General features: G+C 44.8%; 1 protein-coding gene across 1 annotated transcript; it reads left to right on the top strand.

The window, feature by feature from the left end:
* Positions 1 to 30: 30 nt before the first annotated feature.
* Positions 31 to 17,263, top strand: LOC132566022 (zinc finger protein 420-like). The gene is made up of 7 exons (XM_060230672.1): positions 31 to 132; positions 4,452 to 4,933; positions 6,604 to 6,700; positions 8,053 to 8,123; positions 8,327 to 8,453; positions 9,144 to 9,263; positions 14,849 to 17,263. The coding sequence occupies exons 2-7, from the start codon at positions 4,511 to 4,513 to the stop codon at positions 16,816 to 16,818; spliced, it is 2,808 nt and encodes a 935-aa protein (XP_060086655.1). The 5' UTR covers positions 31 to 132; positions 4,452 to 4,510; the 3' UTR covers positions 16,819 to 17,263.
* Positions 17,264 to 19,506: the final 2,243 nt, after the last annotated feature.

The following is a 19,506-nucleotide window of genomic DNA, read 5'->3' as shown; positions in this document are numbered from 1 at the left end:
GGATAAAAAATCCGAGCTGCTTGCTAGAAAGGCCTAGATAGGGAAGGGGAAAGAGAAGGGGGACGTTTTGGACAATGCTAAAGCCAAGGGAGGAAAGGCTGGCAGTCAGAGCACGGGAAGGCTCCCTCCCCCGTAAGTCTTCCTAGTTCTTGCAATGTGTTTCGTGGGGAGAGGGTCGGGGACTTTTACATCCTTTTCAAACGTGATATTCTTCCCGGGGGTCCGGAGGTGCCCACCTGAGAGGAGGATGTGGGGGGGAGGTCCGCAGCACTTGCGAGGCGGCTCTTTCCCGGGCGGCCTCTGGGGGATCGGGACCCGCCAGGCAGTGGGTGAGGAAGGGGAGGGGGGGGGAGGCCAGCCCCAGTCCTGCACCCTACCCTGCTGGAGGGTGGGTGGAGTCTCTCCGGGAGGGATAGCTTGTGAATCGTTTTTTATTTTTAAAGATTCCTTATTGCAGGGGACATTTTGTAGAAAAATAGGTGGTGGAGCTCGTCCAGGGATTGTTATGCAGCTGCACATACTATTCATTGGACAAGGAAGTGGAAATCTCAAAAGGAGGAGGTGGAACTCTCAGAAAGGTTCAGGAGCTGTGCTCCTGTGAGCTCCCACTGAATCTGAGGCCCCCCTTATTGTATTTTTGGTACTGTGCTATTGGGTGTATTTTATCTGTTGGAAGTCATCTCGAGTCCCGTTCTGGGTAGGGGGGAGGAGAAGATATTATTATATTATTATTATGTTTATATCCTGCCCTATACTCTGAATCTCAGAGCGGTCACAATCTCCTCTACCTCCCCTCCCCTCACATGCAACAGACACCCTGTGAGGTGGGTGGGGCTGAGAGAGCTCTCCCAGAAGCTGCCTTTTCAAAAACAACCTCTGCCAGAGCTAAGGCTGACCCAAGGCCATTCAGCAGCTACAAGTGGAGGCGTGGGGAATCAAACTGAGTTCTCCCAGGTAAGAGTTTGTGCACTTAACCACTACACGAAAGTGGGAGAAGGAGCAGGATATAAATATGTGCATGGCTTTTTTTGTGCAGAAACCCCAGCAGGAAGTCATTTGCATATTAGGCCACACACCCCATGACATCATTTCACACAGGGCTTTTTGTAGAAAAAACCCTGCAGGAGCTCATTTGCATTTTAGGCCCCACCCCTGATGTCAAGCCAGCTGGAACCGCGTTCCTGCTAAAAAAAAAAAGATCCTGAATATGTGATTGAATAAATAGTCACCAAGGGCTGAAAGGTGGAATCTGACTTTTGTAAACCAGAATACATTCTGAGCCAAGGAGGGCTGTGAGGTATCCGGTCCGAGGCTTACTCGGGAGGGCGACCACCTTAAATTTCTCCCCGGTCACCTTCCCTCAGTCAGACTCTCAAAGATTGGCACCAGATGCTTTTTAAGTCACAAAGCACACAAATATTTATTAGGTAACAAAAGGCAAGGGAGAGGGATAAAATAATAAGAACATAAGAGAAGCCACGTTAGATCAGGCCATTGGCCCATCCAGTCCAACACTCTGTGTCACACAGTGGCAAAAAATTTATATGTATATACACACACACACACACACTGTGGCTAATAGCCACTGATGGACCTCTGCTCCATATTTTTATCTAAACCCCTCTTGAAGGTGGCTATGCTTGTGGCCGCCACTACCTCCTGTGGCAGTGAATTCCACATGTTAATCACCCTTTGGGTGAAGAAGTACTACCTTTTATCCGTTTTAACCTGTCTGCTCAGCAATTTCATCAAATGCCCACGAGTTCTTGTATTGTGAGAAAGGGAGAAAAGTACTTCTTTCTCTACTTTCTCCATCCCATGCATTATCTTGTAAACCTCTATCATGTCACCCCGCAGTTGATGTTTCTCCAAGCTAAAGAGTCCCAAGCGTTTCAACCTTTCTTCATAGGGAAAGTGTTCCAGCCCTTTAATCATTCTAGTTGCCCTTTTCTGGACTTTCTCCAATGCTATAATATCTTTTTTGAGGTGCGGCGACCAGAACTGCACACAGTACTCCAAATGAGACCACACCATCAATTTATACAGGGGCATTATGATACTGGCTGATTTGTTTTCAATTCCCTTCCTAATAATTCCCAGCATGGCGTTGGCCTTTTTTATTGCAAACGCACACTGTCTTGACATTTTCAGTGAGTTATCTACCACGACCCCAAGATCTCTCTCTTGGTCAGTCTCTGCCAGTTCACACCCATCAACTTGTATTTGTAGCTGGGATTCTTGGCCCCAATGTGCATTATTTTGCACTTGGCCACATTGAACCGCATCTGCCACATTGACGCCCACTCACCCAGCCTCAACAGATCCCTTTGGAGTTCCTCACAATCCTCTCTGGTTCTCACCACCCTGAACAATTTAGTGTCATCCGCAAACTTGGCCACTTCACTGCTCACACCCAACTCTAAATCATTTATGAACATGTTAAAGAGCATGGGACCCAGTACCAAGCCCTGCGGCACCCCACTGCTTACCGTCCTCCACTGTGAAGACTGCCCATTTATACTCTCTCTCTGCTTCCTATTACTCAGCCAGTTTTTGATCCACAAGAAGACCTGTCCTTTTACTCCATGACTCTCAAGCTTTCTAAGGAGCCTTTGATGAGGAACTTTATCAAAAGCTTTCTGGAAGTCAAGGTAAACAACATCTATCGGGTCTCCTTTGTCCACATGTTTGTTCACCCCCTCAAAGAAATGTAACAGGTTAGTGAGGCAAGATCTTCCCTTACAGAACCCATGCTGAGTCTTCCTCAATAACCCGTGTCCATCAATGTGCCTACTCATTCTGTCCTTGATAATGGTTTCTACCAACTTTCCCGGTATTGAAGTCAGACTGACTGGCCTGTAATTTCCCAGATCTCCTCTGGAACCCTTTTTAAAGATGGGGGTGACATTTGCTACCTTCCAGTCCTCAGGAACGGAGGCAGATTTCAATGAAAGATTACAGATTTTTGTTAGAAGATCCACAAGTTCAACTTTGAGTTCTTTCAGAACTCTCGGATGTATGCCTTCTGGACCCAGTGACTTATTAGATTTTAATTCGTCTATCAGTTGTAGGACCTCCTCTTTTGTCACCTCAATCTGACTCAGGTCTTTCAACACCCCTTCCAATATTAGTGGTTCTGGGGCGGGCAAAAAGGTCTCATCTTCCACAGTGAAGACGGAGGCAAAAAATTCATTCAGCTTCTCAGCCATTTCCCTATTCTCCTTCAGTAATCCTTTTACCCCATGGTCATCCAAGGGCCCCTAACTTTGGCAGTGCCAAATCATAAAAATATTGATTATAACTGTTCAGTATTAAAAAGGCAAATCAGTTGGCAGATGGTTGGCAGAATAATCAGTTACAGAGAGTAGAGATTTTATCAGGCTGAGGTAAGAATCTAACAAATACTTTGGCAGAAGATCTTTAAAATAACAATAAACAAGCAGGCTTCAGAATCGTACTAGATTCTGTTTTACACAAGCTATGCCTTCTGGGCACTCAGAATGCTGTTATTTCAGATGTTTAGCCCTAACTTTGGCAGTGCCAAATCATAAAAATAACAAACTACAATCACTCTTTCACACACACGCAGATAACGCCTGACTGGTGTCAGTATATTCTCCCTCACAGACCCTCTCAAACAAGCTATCTTCCAGGACTCGCACCCCTCAATACTGATGCGTCTCAGCCCCACAGCTAGTTCTCTGGTCTGTCTTGGGTAACCCTGCTGACCACCAGAATCCAGTTCTCCCCTCAGTGTGTCTTTGTGTGATTTAGTTTGTACACGGAGATTGCCTGCTGTGCTGGTTAAGTGTGCAGACTCTTATCTGGGATAAGTGGGTTTGATTCCCCACTCCTCCATTTGCACCTGCTAGAATGGCCTTGGGTAAGCCATAGCTTTCATAGGAGTTGTCCTTGAAAGGGCAGCTGCTGTAAGAGCTCTCCTAGCTCCACCTACTTCACAGGGTGTCTGTTGTGGAGGGGGGGGGGAAGGTAAAGGAGATTGTGATCGCTCTGAGATTCAGAGTATAGGGTGGGATATAAATCCAATATCTTGTCAGCCACACCAGCTTGGTCTAGTCATTAAGGAGTGGTAGACTCTAATGGTTAAACCCTTACCAGTTTCTTTGTCCTGGACTTCAGTATACCTTGAGTTGTACCCACTAGACAGACTGATCCCCAGAAATCAGAAGCCAAGGTCATAACACCCCCAACAGATTTTTTAGAAAAGTAAACACTGGTGGTTTTGTTGCCTGGAGGACCAAACAGGCATATTTTTAAAAACTTGATATGTAATATACCACGGTGACATTAATCCTCATCAGCAAACTACAAAGATACACTTTCTGATCCACTAAGGTAATCCTTAGGTGATTCTTCACCAGGGTCAGTGATGTAACTCCATTTTCTTTTCTTTCTGCCTTACTAATATCTTTCCTTTACCCCCCTCACAGACATGTGAATAAGAGTGTCTTTCCAGAGTCAGAGGGAACCCAAGAGAAAGAGGAAGGAGATGGAAGAGAAGGACCCTGAAGGCCCTGGAACTGGCAAGGCATCAAGGAAAGGTCCCCATTCCCTCCAAGCAGGGAGTGGTGCTGAATTCTGGGAAACAGCTGTGCCAGAGATCTTGGTTCAGGACGCTGTGACCACAGATGTACGCAGCCGATGCTTCCGGCAGTTCTGTTACCGTGAGGCAGATGGGCCCCGAGAGGTTTGCACTCAGCTCCATGGACTTTGTAAGGACTGGCTGGAGCCAGAGAGGCGCACCAAGAAGGAGATGGTGGACCTGGTGATCCTGGAGCAGTTCCTGGCCATCCTGCCCCAGGAAGTGCAGGGCTGGGTGAGAGGATGTGGGCCAGAGACCAGTTCCCAGGCAGTGGCCCTGGCCGAAGGTTTCCTCCTGAGTCAGGCAGAGGAGAAGAGGCAGGCACAGCAGGTGAGGCATTGTCCCAAGGCTTCCTGCCAGCTATTTCTGTGTGTGTGTTAACCAAGTTGCTTCTGATTTATGGCAACTCTAGGAACATCCTATTGTTAACTGCCTTGCTGAGGTCTTGATTGAGTCAATCTATCGCATCTCCTGCTGCTTTCTACTTTTCTTAGCATTATTTGATCCAGAACCCACTTATTTGTCTTTTTGGCAGTCCAGTGTTTGTAGAAATGTTAAACTCTCCTCCAACGCCACAAAGAATCAATTTTTTCCATGTTACCTTTTTTTCTTTTCCGACTTTCACACCTTCATATAGAAATGCGGTATATTATCACACAAATTAACTTTCTTCTGGTTACCAATGACACATCCTTAGTACACTGAAGAATCTTTTCTAGCTTCTTCCTGGCTGCCCTTCTGAGTCTTAGTCTCCTGGTTTCTTGTTTGTAATATCCTTTTTTGGTTCATGATGGAGCCAAGGAATGGAAAATCTTGAATAATGTCAGTTTCTTCATCATCAGCCTTAAGTTTCTATAATTCCCCAGTAATCATTATTTTCGTCTTCCTGATGTTCAGCAGTAATCTTTCTTTAGCATGTTCTGCTTTGGCCTTCATTAGTAATTATTTCAAATTTTCTTTCTGCCAGTAATGTAGTGTCATCTGCATCTCACAGATTGTTAATGTTGCTTCTGCCAATTTTCACTCCACCTTCATCTAAATGTAATCCAGCTTTCCCTGGAATATGTTCTTCTTATAGATTGAAGAGATAGGGAAATAAAATACATTTTAGTCTGGCATCCTTGCCAACTGGAAGCCATTCCGTTTCTCCATATTCTGCCTTAACAGTGGCCATCTGCCCAGAGTACAGGTTTCACATTAAAACAATTGGTTCTTGTGGCACACCCGTTTCTTTAAACACCAGCTATAGCTTTTTTTGATTCCCCACAGTCAAAATCTTGGATGGAAGCTATGAATCACAAGCTGTTTTTCTTCTGAGATTCTCTTATGCTCCATTAACGAACCTAAATTTGCAATATAATCTCAACTGCTTTTTTTGTGTGAATCCACCTGGAACGGAACATCTGGCGTTTCTCTTTCAGTATATGCTAACAATGCTTGTTGTAAAATGTTGAGCATTGCTTGACTTGCATGAGGAATTAATGCAATGGTGTGATAGTTGCTACAGTTTTTGATGTCTCCATTTTTCGGAATTGGAATATAAATTGAGGGTTTCCACTCTGTGGGTAGTAGTTTTGTTTTCCATCTTTTTTATCATATTCTGGTTAAGATTTTGATGGACTCCTTTTCAGTGGCTTGGAATAGATCTACTGATATTCCAATCTACTCCTGGTGATTTCTTTCTCCCAATTGTTCTATAGTGCAGCTTTACTTTCTAAAATTCTTCCTTTTTCTTCAAAAGTTTTTTCTTGAAAGGAATTTGTTCTCCTTTCATCTCTTTTTTATAATGCCTCAGTGTATTGTTCCTATCTTTTCTTAGATAATTCTACCTCTAGCTATTTCATTAGGCTGGGAAGAAAACCCAACCCTGGTTCTTGTCCCTGTGGTTATAGCAGCCCGGGTGGTGGAGTCAGTGATGAGGAGTCTGGGAGTTGGTCAGGATCCATCTCTCCTCCCTGTTCCATTCCTTCTCTTACCCCTCTCCCTTGCTGTTGTTTCAGATGTGGGGAAGATCTGTGAAGGTGGAAGCAAAGTTCTCTGAGGCAGAAGGAGCTCCGTCAGAGGAAGGTCAGAGGGCCCAAGATGCCCTGTCAAATGGTAAGGGGGCCTCCTGCCCAGAAGGACAGTTGTTGGGCAGAAGGTACAGAACAGGAGACTATGTAGAATGGAGTTCTGGGAAATAGTACCCTAGAACAGGGGTGGCCAACGGTAGCTCTCCAGATGTTTTTGCCTACAATTCCCATCAGCCCCAGCCAGCATGGCCAATGGCTGGGACTGATGGGAGTTGTAGGCAAAAAAAATATCTGGAGAGCTACCGTTGGCCACCTCTGCCCTAGGATGTTGTGGTGGTCACTCCTCTTTAAGAGAAGTATACAGATTCATGGAGAGCAATTCCATTCTTATTTACATTGAAAGATACACCTCACCATACATGAGAAGGACTCAAGGTGGTTCAAAAAAGAAAAGGAAGACTAATCTGGGTGCAGCTGTTAGCCAGGTGAATAAATGGAACCGTCATGTTCTCCTGACCAGCATGGCCCAGACTATCCAATGACATCAGATCTCAGAAGCTGAGAATGGTCTGCCCTGGTTAATTTTTGGATTGGGAGACCATCAAACAAATTCCAGGTTGCTATGCAAAGACAGGCAATGTCATACCACCTCTGAATATCTTTTGCCTCAAATAACTGGAGTCACCATAAGTCAGCTGTGATACACACACCCTGTTTTGGAGGCAGGATAGCTCAGAAAACCCCTTCCCAGGGGCCAGTAATATGGGTTCTGTGTCCCTTCTTAAAGACATTTCAGGGGCATCTGGGTGACAGTGAATTAGAGCAGTAGATTAGGGAGGGCAGGCCATAGCCTGCCCCCCAATGAGCTTTGGGTATGGGGTGGACATGGTGTCATTTTCATGTTTCACCCAGCCAAATGCCTGGATGTGAATTCAGAGCATCAGCAGATGCTCTGAAAACACATTAGCAGTACCCTAGAGTTTTAGCTGATGTACTAAAATCACATGGCTTAGGACTGGATGTGATGACTCTGTGTCATGTCACAGGATTTCTGATCACCTGTTTTTCTCCTGCCAGTCCAGACTCCAGGAAGGATAAGAATGCCCAGCAGGTGAGAGAATGTCACACCGGGGCTTTTGGTCTGATCTAGCAGAGATGCTGCAATCATTTGAGCACCAGGCCTCACAGGGCACATTTCAAGTTTCACAGACATTTCCAATGTGTTATCAGCATTTATAACCCCCTGAGGGTCATGGGTACCTGTTGCTTCTTTTCTCCCTCTCCTATGGTATACTAAAAATTACAAATTTTCTTGAGCATAAAGAGGACAAGGTTTCACAACCCTGGGAATTGTGATGCATAAGCAAGTTTGAGAAAAGCAAACAAAATAGGAATTTGAGGCTAAAATTCTTCCTTCTCATTCTGTCTCCCTTTCAGGCAGTGAAGAGATGTTATCAAGCTGCTTTCTTTGCAGAGAAGTGGCAATGCCTCCTCATCCTCTGGTCCAGGTAGGGGGGAATAAAAGCAGATAGTCAGCGCCCTCCCTCCTTTCTCATGGAAGATTTTGCTCCTGCTGTCCGAGGAAGAGAGGCTTGGAACAGCGCTGCCTTTACACATACTGAACCCTGTTTCCTGCACCATCACAAAATACCTCTGTCAAGAGTGTCTGCCTGGCATGATCTGTAATGAGGGAATCTGCTTTTTCTTTCAGTTTCCATTTTCCTTTGAGGAGGTGGCTGTGTATTTCCCCAAGGCAGAGTGGGCCTTGCTGGATCTGGGGCAAAAAGCTCTCTACAAGGAAGTCATGCTGGAGAACTATGAGAGCGTGGCTTTTCTGGGTAAGGATCTTTTGTAGGGGTCAAAGGTGCAGATTGCTGCCGTTGGGATGATGCATAAATCAAAATATTGAATGGCGATGTTCAATTTTTGAGGTCTGCCCAGTGACTTGGCTGCCACTGGGTGCCTTGAGAAGCTGGATTGGCCATGAAAGTGAGGCTCAGTGTGACTGAGTAGAGCAGTACAAGCCACCTTTCAATCCAGGGGCAGCTGAGGCCACTGTTGTGGCCATCACACCAGCTAGAGAGGGTGTCTCTGAATCGACTGGAATATGTGTGATATAAATTGGTAGCTATTTTTGTATATTAGATTCTGCCTATATGTATATTTTATTATGTTGTACCCCGCCCTGAGCCTGTTTGCAGGAAGGGTGGGTAAAAATCGAACAAATCAAATCAAATCTGAGGCCAAGGTGGGGCTGAGAGGCCCTCAGAAAGACTCTGGAAGGAGCCAAATCCCAATTCCTCTGTTGTCAGCCTTTACAACATCTCCTTCTGCAGATGGGATTTTGGCCACCCACTCTGTCTGCAATCTGGAAAAGATCCACCCCCCATCCTTAGAGTGGCTAGCTTTGTGGGCTTTGATCTAGAGCATGGGTCCATCCTTCCAGAAGAAATTTTTCTCTTCCTTGGATTTCTTTCTTTCTCTGTATAAGAATGGTTGCTTCTGTCTCTCTCTCTCTGCCAAAAAAGCCAGGAATGAAAGAGACCCTATGGTGGATATGGACAAAGGTCTTGCATCTGAAAAATGGCTGAAGAGTTTTTCCAGAAGATCTCAAGAGACTGTTTCCTTCCCAAATGAACTGGCTGCAGGTGGGTATCATTTACAGTTATGTCAAGGAATCCCCATGGGGTCTTTTCATTTCTAAGCAACACTTGGTTTGATAGAATTACCAAGCCTCCAGAGCAAGGGGAGAAAGAGGCCTTTTGGGCCTGGAATCTGGAGGCTCAGAAGCTCCTTATGCTGACTTGTTTGGTGTAATGGTTAAGTGTGCGGACTCTTATCTGGGAAAACCGGGTTTGATTCCCCACTCCTCCACTTGCAGCTGCTGGAATGGCCTTGGGTCAGCCATAGCTTTTGTAGTTGTTGTCCTTGAAAGGGCAGCTGCTGTGAGAGTCCTCTCAGCCCCACCCACTGTACAGGGTGTCTGTTGGGGGGCGGGGAAGGTAAAGGAGATTGTGACCACTCGGAGACTCGAGTATAGGGCGGGATATAAATCCAATATCTTCTTGTGGCTATTGAGTGGCTGCACTATCCTTAAATACTGGATATTCCAGGGAAGAGGTGGCTTACCTAAGAACAGCCCTGCTAGGTGAGGCCAAAGGGACATCAACCCTTTCCTAGAGTTTTCACATGGATGCCTTCAGGCTTTGTTATTAGGTGGAGATAAGTGTGAGGGCTTTCTTTGGAGCTGTTCTACCCTGCAGCAAGTAGTCCCAACAGTTAACATTGCCACCCAAGGGAAACTGCCGTAAGCCAAACCACATGGCATCCTCTCTTGCACTGTGGAAGATCAGTCCTCACCCCAAGGGGGTGGAATTGTGTGCTATTGAGGAGATTCCCAGTAAACACAGAGACAAGTTCTCAGTTTGTTGAGCTGCAACAGGATACAGAAAGCACTGCAGCAGCCTCCCATCTCCCCAAGAGGCAAGCAGCCAACTTCTTCTGCTCCCCAACATCGAAGAAAGTGAGTGCTGATAAACTGGAGATTTCCCACTGAGAGGGGTAGAGCCTAAAGTGTGCAGGCCAGACTTGCCATCTCAAGAGGTATGTTGTCTACCAGGTGTAATGATCCAGGATGTGACAGAAATGGTAGGAAGACTCATCCAGCCCCTGGTTTATTAACCCTTTTTGCTCATCCATATAGGGACAAGTGATACGGCTTGGCACAGCCCAGAACATATTAAAAAGGTGACGAACCTGAGAGCACAGCTTGTGTTTTTGTCAGTTCTTCCAGTTGAAGGTCGTGGCTTAGGAAGTGAAAGAAAAATACTGCAAATAAATGACTCGCTATGTAGATGGTGTCATCAAGAAAGGTTTGGGTTTTTTGGGCCTTGGTTTACGCTTTCAAGGTGAAGCTCTTCTATCAGGAAATGGTTTGCACCTCATGAGGGTAGGGGAAAATGTGTTCAGGAAGAGCCTTGCAAACCTGGCAAGGAGGGTGTTAAACAAAATCCTACGGGGCAGGGCAGCGCTGGTGCTAAAAAGCCTGTGCAAGGCCCCCTCCACCCCTTGCCTCCTCGGTGAGGGTGAGCTCAGAGGCAGCCACCATAGGACTTACGGGCTCAGTGTATGTACAGACGCTGGCTCTCCATCCCTCACATCTGTGTGTGGAAGCAAGCTGTCACGACTCAGGGGGGGTCTTACCAATTGCTGCCACCACTCTGGGTTAAAGGTCTCCCTTGAGAAGGCCCAGAGTACCCTCCCAAGCTCTTCCAAGCCTTCCTTAGCTTAGGCCAAATAATGGACATGAGGACCAGGCAGAGTTAACAAGGGGAGGGGGGAGGATTATTTAAAAGGTCAGTGCGATATAACAAACAAGGTGCCTAAAAAAGTAAAAAGGTGAAAGAAAAAATAACCAAGTGCCCTAACATGTCTAAACTTACTGTCCCTAAACTGTCAGTCGGACCTGGGCCTACTCACCCTTCCTCACAGGGCAAGGGTCTCTTCCTGGCAGCAGCTCTTCCTCAGCTCTGCCTCCTGGGAAAAGAACACCCCTTCCTGGGCTTGGCCCTTTTATCTTCTCCCAGGCCCCAACCCTCTCTGGGCCAGTTTCCCTCCAAAACCCTTGCCACCCAATCAGAGGGATAGAGGGGATCCTGGGAAATGTAGGCTCTTCTCAGTACTCCTAAGCAGGCTTCCCTGAGACCTGCAGGCCTCACTAGGCACAGGATCATGACACAAGCGGTGAGGAACGTGCATGCTGAGGCCAGTGTCAGTAGCCACTGAGCTTGCTATTTCTCTTGCCTTGGAGGCAAGGGCAGTCAGGAGGGCCTAACCAGTGCCCTCCCTCCAGAGGCATCTGCTCCAGGCAGATGCCTCATGCTGCGTAATGGACGTGCCAGCTCTGGGGGAGGGAGACAAAAATTCAAGGCCTAGTACAATGCTGATAACTGGAGGTAAGAACACTAAAGATTTGCAGGAAAACATTAACACATATGGAAGGAAATATTAATTTGCTGGTAAGTACAGAAATGAAAACCTCAGCACACATAAATGGTGGATTCCATTGACTCTACACTAATGCACAGAGTATGGGGAACAAGCGGGAGGAACTGGAAGTCCTAATACAGGAAGGAAACTATGAACTAAAAGGCATTACTAAAACTTGGTGGGATAACACTCACAATTGAAATATTAGGATTCAGGGGTACACTTTGTTTACAAGGGACAAACAAAGGAAGAAGGACAAAGGAGTAGCATTTTATGTAAAGGAATTATATACTTGTGAGGAAATACATGAATCTGAGCATGGAAGTTCAGCTGAGAGCCTCTGAGTAAAAATAAAAGGAGAAAGAAATAATAGTGATATTATGGTGGGGGTCTGCTCTAGACCACCAGGCAGAAGACTTGGATGAGACCCTCCTAGAACAAAGTTCTCAAAGAGATAGGACACGGTGGTCATGACCTGGGAGGTTTCAGTTACCCACATATTTGTTGGAAGTCCATCTCTGTTAAAAAGGAAAGGTCAAATAAATTCCTGACTTGTCTTGCTGACAACTTCCTTTTCCAGATAGTGGTGAAGGAAACAAAGGGATCTGCTATCTTAGACTTGATTCTCACCAACAGGGAAGAACTGATTGATGAGGTGAAAGTAGTGGGCACTCTGGGTAGTAGTGACCACATAATTTTGGAATTTACAGTCTTGAGGAAGGGAAAAGGTGTACATACTCAGATATGTAAGTTGGACTTCAGGAAAACAAATTTTGACAAACTTAAAAGCGATACTGAGTAGATTCAGAAATACTTAAGAAGGCAGTTTAAGAGTGTTGAGAGTTCCTCAAAAGTGAATATTGAAGGCACAATCACAAACAATTCCTATGAGAAGGGAAAATGGGAGGAGCCTAAAGAAGCGAAGTTGGCTCCATAAACAGCTTTCAAAAGTTTTGAGAAATAAAAAGACTCATTTAGGAAATGAAAGGAGGCCTTATAACCAAAGATGAAATGGGTCTAGGGGTCTTAGTAGGCCATACACTGAACATGAGTCAGTATGTAAAAAGGCAAATGCAGATTTGGGTTATATGAACAGACGTATAGTGTCTAAATCACGCAAAGTGACAGTATCACTTTACTTTGCTCAGGTTAGACCTCACCTAGAGTATTGTGTTCAGTTATAGGCACCGCTAAGAAGGATATTGATTTTAAAAGAAGGATATTGATAAGCTGGAATGTGTCCAGAGGAGGTTATTGAAGATGAAGAGGGGTCTAGAGAAAAGGCTGAAGGAGCTCCGTATGTTTACCTTGGAGAGGAGACGACTGAGAGGTGATATGATCACCATCTTCAAGTACTTGAAGGGCTATCATATAGAGCAGCAGTCCCCAACCTTTTTGGCACCAGGGACCGGTTTTATGGAAGATAATTTCACCATGGACTGTGGGGGGGGGGGGGCGATGGTTTTGGGATGATACAATTGTGCACTTTATTTCTAAAGTGTTTGGTGTGGTGGTTAAGTGTGCAGAATCTTATCTGGGAGAACTGGGTTTGATTCCCCACTCTTCCACTTGCAGCTGCTGGAACGGCCTTGGGTCAGCCATAGCTTCTCACAGAGTTGTCCTTGAAAGGGCAGCTTTTGGGAGAGCTCTCTCAGCCCCACCTACCTCACAGGGTGTTTGTTGTGGGGGAGGAAGGTAAAGGAGATTGCGAGCTACTCTGACACTCTGAAATTTAGAGTGGAGGGCAGAATATAAATCCAATGTCGTCTTATTACTACTACATTGTAATATATAATGAAATAATTATACAACTCACGGCCTGGTTGCTAACAGGCCACGGACTGGTACTGGTCCACAGACCAGGAATTGGAGACCCCTGATATAAAGGATGTATGGAGTTGTTTTCTGTTGCCACAAAAGCTCAGACCAGAACCAGTAGGTTGAAATTAAATCAAAAGAGTTTTTGGCTACACATTAAGAACTTCCTAACAGTTAAAGTGGTTCCTCAGTGGAACATGCTTCCTTGGGAGGTGGTGGGCTCTCCTTCTTTGGAGGTTTTTAAGCCGAGGCTAGATGGCCACCTGACAGGAGTGCTGATTCTGTGAACTTAGGCAGCTCATGAGAGGGAGGGCAGGATGGGTTGCATCAGTGCTTCCTTCTCATGGCCCTTTCTTATACACCCTGGGAAATTCTGTTCACCATCTTGGGGCCAAGAAGCACTTTTTTCCAGGCTGTTAGCAAAATGGGTTCTTCTGACTGGCCAAGCCAGTTATGACTAATGCACTCCACAATGAGAACCTGGAGTAGTAGCAAGGGATAACTTTAATTCCAGAATGAAAGGGAACACACCTTAGCAGTCCAAAGGCACACTGTTCAAAGCATTTCTTGGGTGAGACAAATTTTTATACCACATCCCTTGTCAATCATATTTTATGGCAGTGTAACACAACTCTGTCTACCTTGATACATGCACACTTCTGCAGTTACATAGTGCTGACTCTGCTATTTCATTAGTCTAAAACTACTTTTCCTCCATTGCCTGGGTTTCTCCAAGGACCACAGAGGCAGGAGGGAAGCCAAGCAGATAAGAGGAGGAATAAGCCCAGAGGTGGAATTCTAGCGGGAGCTCCTTTGCATATTAGGCCACACCCCCTGATGTAGCCAATCCCCCAAGAGCTTACCAAAAAGAGCCTTGTAAGCTCTTGGAAGATAAGCTACATCAGTGGTGTGTGGCCTAATATGCAAAGGAGCTCCTGCTAGAATTCCTTCCCTGAATAAGAACATTTCTTGCCAAGGAGGATGTTTCCATGAAATCTCAGTCCAAGGTCATCCAAAAAAAGATGGAATGAAGGTCTCCATCTTAACCAGAGAACTCTACCCAGGGAAAATGAAAATGGAAGTGTGGCCTTTGCAAAGATCTTCAGTCATAGAATAAATGTCATTTTGGGGATGCAAATTCCCTAAGGAGAGAAACTGTATAATGCCTTACAGTGCAGAAAGAGCATAATTTGGGGGAGGGGGGACATCAAAGAAGTCACACAGGTGGGGAGCCATATAAATAGAGTCCAAACCAAGCATATCTGATGCAGGAGGCTTAATGTACTTTGAAAGTGTATTTGATTCTACATTTCAGTGTACAGGAAGAAGAAACCACTGAAATATTTGGGAGTGTGGCTGGAATTTCAGGGGCAGATCAGACCTCCTTGTGTGGATTCTAACAGGATCTTTCTCTTTATTCCAGCAGAGGATAATCATTGGGATGAGGGGGATGAGGAACTGCATCCTCTATCACCAAATGAAGTCAAGAATGAAGATGTGAGAAGAAACATCAGGATTCAAGGCAGGCCTCAGAGACAGAAAGTCAGGTGCAGAGTAAAGACGAGGGATAAATCCGTTCCTTGCCAAGGGGGGGATTTCCAAGAAGTAATTCACATGTTGGAGGAAACATACAAGTGCTGGGAGTGTGGAATGAACTTCTCAGATCAAACCCAATATAATGTCCATTTGGGAATGCACAGTGGAAAGGAAACATATCAATATCTGAAGTGTGGAAAGGCCATGATTCACAGAGCAGAGTTCTTTAGACATTTAAGAACAGATACAGGAGTGAAACCTTACAGCTTCTCAGATCATTGCAAGAGCTCAGAGAAATCAGAACTTGTTCAACACCAAAGAATAAATTCAGGAGAGAAGCTCTTTATCTGTTCAGAGAGTGGAATGATCTTGGATGGAAGAAAGAGTAATGTACATTTTTCAAAGCACAGTATAATGAAGGAATGTAAATGTTATCGGTGTGGGAAGTACTTCAGATACAGGTCACAGCTCCTTGTACACCAAAGGATCCACACAGGGGAGAAACCTTTTGAGTGCTCAGTGTGTGAAAAGAAATTCAGTCACAGTAACTTTCTTCAAAAACATCTAAGGACCCACACAAGGGAGAAGCCTTTTGAATGCTCAGAGTGTGGAAAGAGATTCAGTCAGAGTGGCCATCTTCAATGTCATCTAAGAATCCACAGAGGGGAGAAGTTGTTGGAATGCTTAGAGTGTGGGAAGAGATTCAGTCAGAATTGCGCTCTTCAAAGTCACCTAAGAACCCACACAGGGGAGAAGCCTTTTAAATGCTCAGAATGTGGGAGGAGGTTCAGCCACAGTGGCAATCTTCAAAGTCATCTACGAACCCACACAGGGGAGAAGCCTTTTGAATGCTCAGAGTGTGGGAAGAGATTCAATGAAATAGGCACTCTTCAACAGCATCAGAGAACCCACACAGGGGAGAAACCATTTGAATGCTCAGACTGTGGGAAAAGATTCAGTCAGAGTAGCACTCTTCAACAGCATCAAAGAACCCACAAAGGGGAGAAGCCTTTTGAATGTTCTGAGTGTAAGAAGAGATTCAGTGAGAGAAGAACTCTTCAAAATCATCTAAGAATCCACACAGGGGAGAAGCCTTTTGAATGCTCAGAATGTGGGAAGAGATTCCGTCACAGCAGCACTCTTCAGAATCATCTAAAAACCCACACAGGGGAGAAGCCTTTTGAATGCTCAGAATGTGGGAAGAGATTCCGTCACAGCAGCACTCTTCAGAATCATCTAAGAACCCACACAGGGGTGAAGCCTTTTGAATGCTCAGAATGTGGGAAGAAATTCAGTCGGAGTAGCCATATTCAAAATCATTTCAGAATCCATACAGGGGAGAAGCCTTTTGAATGCTCAGAGTGTGGGAAGAGATTCATTGACAGTAGAAGGCTTCAAAGTCATCTAAGAACCCACACAGGGGAGAAGCCTTTTGAATGCTCAGAGTGTGGGAGGAGGTTCAGCCACAGTGGCAATCTTCAAAGTCATCTACGAACCCACACAGGGGAGAAGCCTTTTGAATGCTCAGAGTGTGGGAAGAGATTCAGGAACAGTAGTGCTCTTCAAAGACATCGACAAACTCACACAGGGGAGAAGCCTTTTGAATGCTCAAAGTGTGGTAAGAGATTCAATGACAGTGGTACTCTTAAAAAGCATCAAAGAACCCACACAGGTGAGAAGCCTTTTGAATGCTCAGATTGTAGGAAAAGATTCAATCAGAGTGGCCATCTTCAAAAACATCAAAGGACCCACACAGGTGAGAAGCCTTTTGAATGCTCAGAGTGTCAGAAGAGGTTCAGTCAGAGTGGCCATCTTCAACGGCATCAGCATATCCATAGGTGGCAGAAACCTTTTAAATAGAGATTCAGTCAGTGTGGCCACCTTCAACAGCATCTAGAAACCCACACAAGGAGAAGCCACGTAACTTTTTAACCCTGCAGTATTGCTTGTTGCGTGGATCTTACAAAGATATAATTTTGTTGGGTCAGGCTTTGTGTTCCATACATTGTAATGCCAGGTACCAAAAATACACACTTTAGAAAGGGCATAGGCAAATCCAATTAATGATATTGTTTATAATTCAATATACAAACGTGCTTAAATAATTAACAGCCTTACAGTATTTCCTTTATTTAACAGCCTTTGATAACTGACATCTCTTGCTCTGAATTATTGTATCGATATCTGGAGTCATTGTTTTAGCTATAGGAATCTTGAGTGTGCTGGTTAGGTGTGTACCTGTAAGCAGAGGATGTACATTTGATTTATGGATATTTATTGAAGAATAAAGCTGTTCACAGACATACATTGTCCCAAACATAGATTTTTAGAAGCAAAAATCTTAAGTTGGGGGCCATTTGGACCCCAGAACTGTTAAAATTTGCAATTTGCTCCCCCACCTACCTGCAATTTGTGGCATCTTTTCATTGGTAGGTGGGGAGCAGTGAACATCCCTGACTCATCATGTGTAATCCATCTTTCGCCTTAGATAAACTTTTCCTGTCCACCCCCGCCCTGGCTGCTCAGCAGAAGTCGTCCTTATCCCTCTCGAAAATATACTTCTTCACTACACTCGATCAGCAACTTTTTTCTCTACAACCCCGGAAACATTTTGCATGTGAACCAGGATTCATCCCACATTTAAAGAGGTTTTCCCCAAAATGTACACATAGAATAGAAACTCTCCATGGATCTGAAGCTGCTGTTCTCAATACTAGCTCGTTCCACCACAGAAATTATGAACCTTCAAAAGATTCATCAGCCATCTGTCAATAAACAAACTTCCTATCTGGGAGAACCGGGTTTGATTCTCCACTCCTCCACTTGCAGCTGCTGGAATGGCCTTGGGTCAGCCATAGCTATCACAGAAGTTGTCCTTGAAAGGGCAGCTGCTGTGAGAGCCCTTTCAGCCCCACCCACCTCACAGGGTGTCTGTTTGTGGGGGGAGAAGATATCGGAGGTTGTAAGCCGCTCTGAGTTTCTGATTCAGAGAGAAGGGCGGGGTATAAATCAACAGTATTCTTCTTCCAAAGAAGGCTTCCAATGTAGTCAGAAAGTTGGCTTTATGGGTGCATAGAAACAGTAGCAATACACGTCTCTGTCAGAACTGGCTCACCTTTGGGGGTGGCCAGTACTTATACCTTATCTGGGGCTGTTATGCAGCCCTTCAAACGTACAGTGCAAAAAACCCCATGCAAAGCATAACAAACTGGTTCCCACCAACACCTTTCATTCCCTAAACATGAGGCAGCGGCTTCACCCTTTTCCCAGGGCAGAAATGGATACTTGCAATTGTTACAATGGACAGAGCAAAGCCAGCGTGAAGCAGGCATTATGCACACTCCTCCATTATTTAGACGCAAAGTTATTTTCAGCATAGAAATATAAAAATGGCAAGGCCCCTTGACAGTGTGACTCATCCACTCCAATCCACTCTCTTCCAAATTCAAGTCTGCTCCCACTCCTTTCCTTGAAGTTCATTCCCATGTAGAGACTTGACCTTCCATGAAGACACTCATACACCGCATGGTGCTGAGGTTCGAGCATGGAAACTTAACAGCTGGGAGACCGAAATTCAAAAGCCCAACAAAGCGAGGTATGGATGCCTAGAAAAAAATGATGCAACCAAATCTTGTGAAATCTTCAAGTTGGCTCATGGCTCCTGTTTTATTTTAGCTTCCAACTACACCCATACTTTGCATGCCCCCCACCGCAAACACTCAGCGCCTTCCCTCACCCCAATGCCTCAATTTCTTCTCCTTTGCCTTGGTTTTCCAGCAGAATTGTTTCCAATTGGCAAAGATGTCAAAGGATGCAGTTTACCTCTCTATCTGTTCAATCTGTATGCAGACCATATCATAAGGAAAAATTGATTAGTTTCAGATGTAGGTGGAGTTAAAATTGGTGGAAGATAGTTTTAGATATGCATATGGCACCACATGATTGGCAGAAAACAGACTTGAAATAAATACTGCAGAAGTTAAAACGGAACGTGTCAAAGTAGGATTATAGCTGGATATCAAGAAATAAAAATTAATGACTGCTAGGGAATTACATTAAGGTTACACAACATTAAGTTGCACAATGAAGAAAGTGAAAATGTTTAAGATATTCTATTCCTTGGTTTGACTAAACCGATCAAAAGGGAGATTGCGCCCAAGAAGTCAGAAAGAGATTGGAAGTTGAATGGTTGCTATGTAATGGTTGGAAAATGTTAATTCAGAGGGTCGCCATAAGTCAGAAGCGACTTGATGCACTCAACACACGCAGCAAGTGAATAAGAAAGGACACTGGAACTTGTGAGAATGTTCCTTCCTTCAGCAACTTAAGTGTCTTTGAGAGCAAGAAGCTTATACTTGTTTATGTAAGCAGAGAATGCCAGCTTTGTAAAGACTTCTCTGAACAGCAGTAACATCTGTTTGTTTATAACAAAGTATCTGATGTCAGGGCTTTTTTACTGGAAAAAGAGGTGCTGGAACTCTATAAAGGGAAATGGAGAAACATATGGGTGCTCTTCATGAACTTTTAAGCATTTTTTAAGAGTTTTGT

Source organism: Heteronotia binoei, chromosome 2 (genome assembly GCF_032191835.1).
Source record: "Heteronotia binoei isolate CCM8104 ecotype False Entrance Well chromosome 2, APGP_CSIRO_Hbin_v1, whole genome shotgun sequence".
Lineage (NCBI taxonomy): Eukaryota > Metazoa > Chordata > Lepidosauria > Squamata > Gekkonidae > Heteronotia > Heteronotia binoei.
The sequence above is the reverse complement of the archived record's forward strand: the minus strand, read 5'-3'. Positions and strand labels throughout refer to the sequence as shown.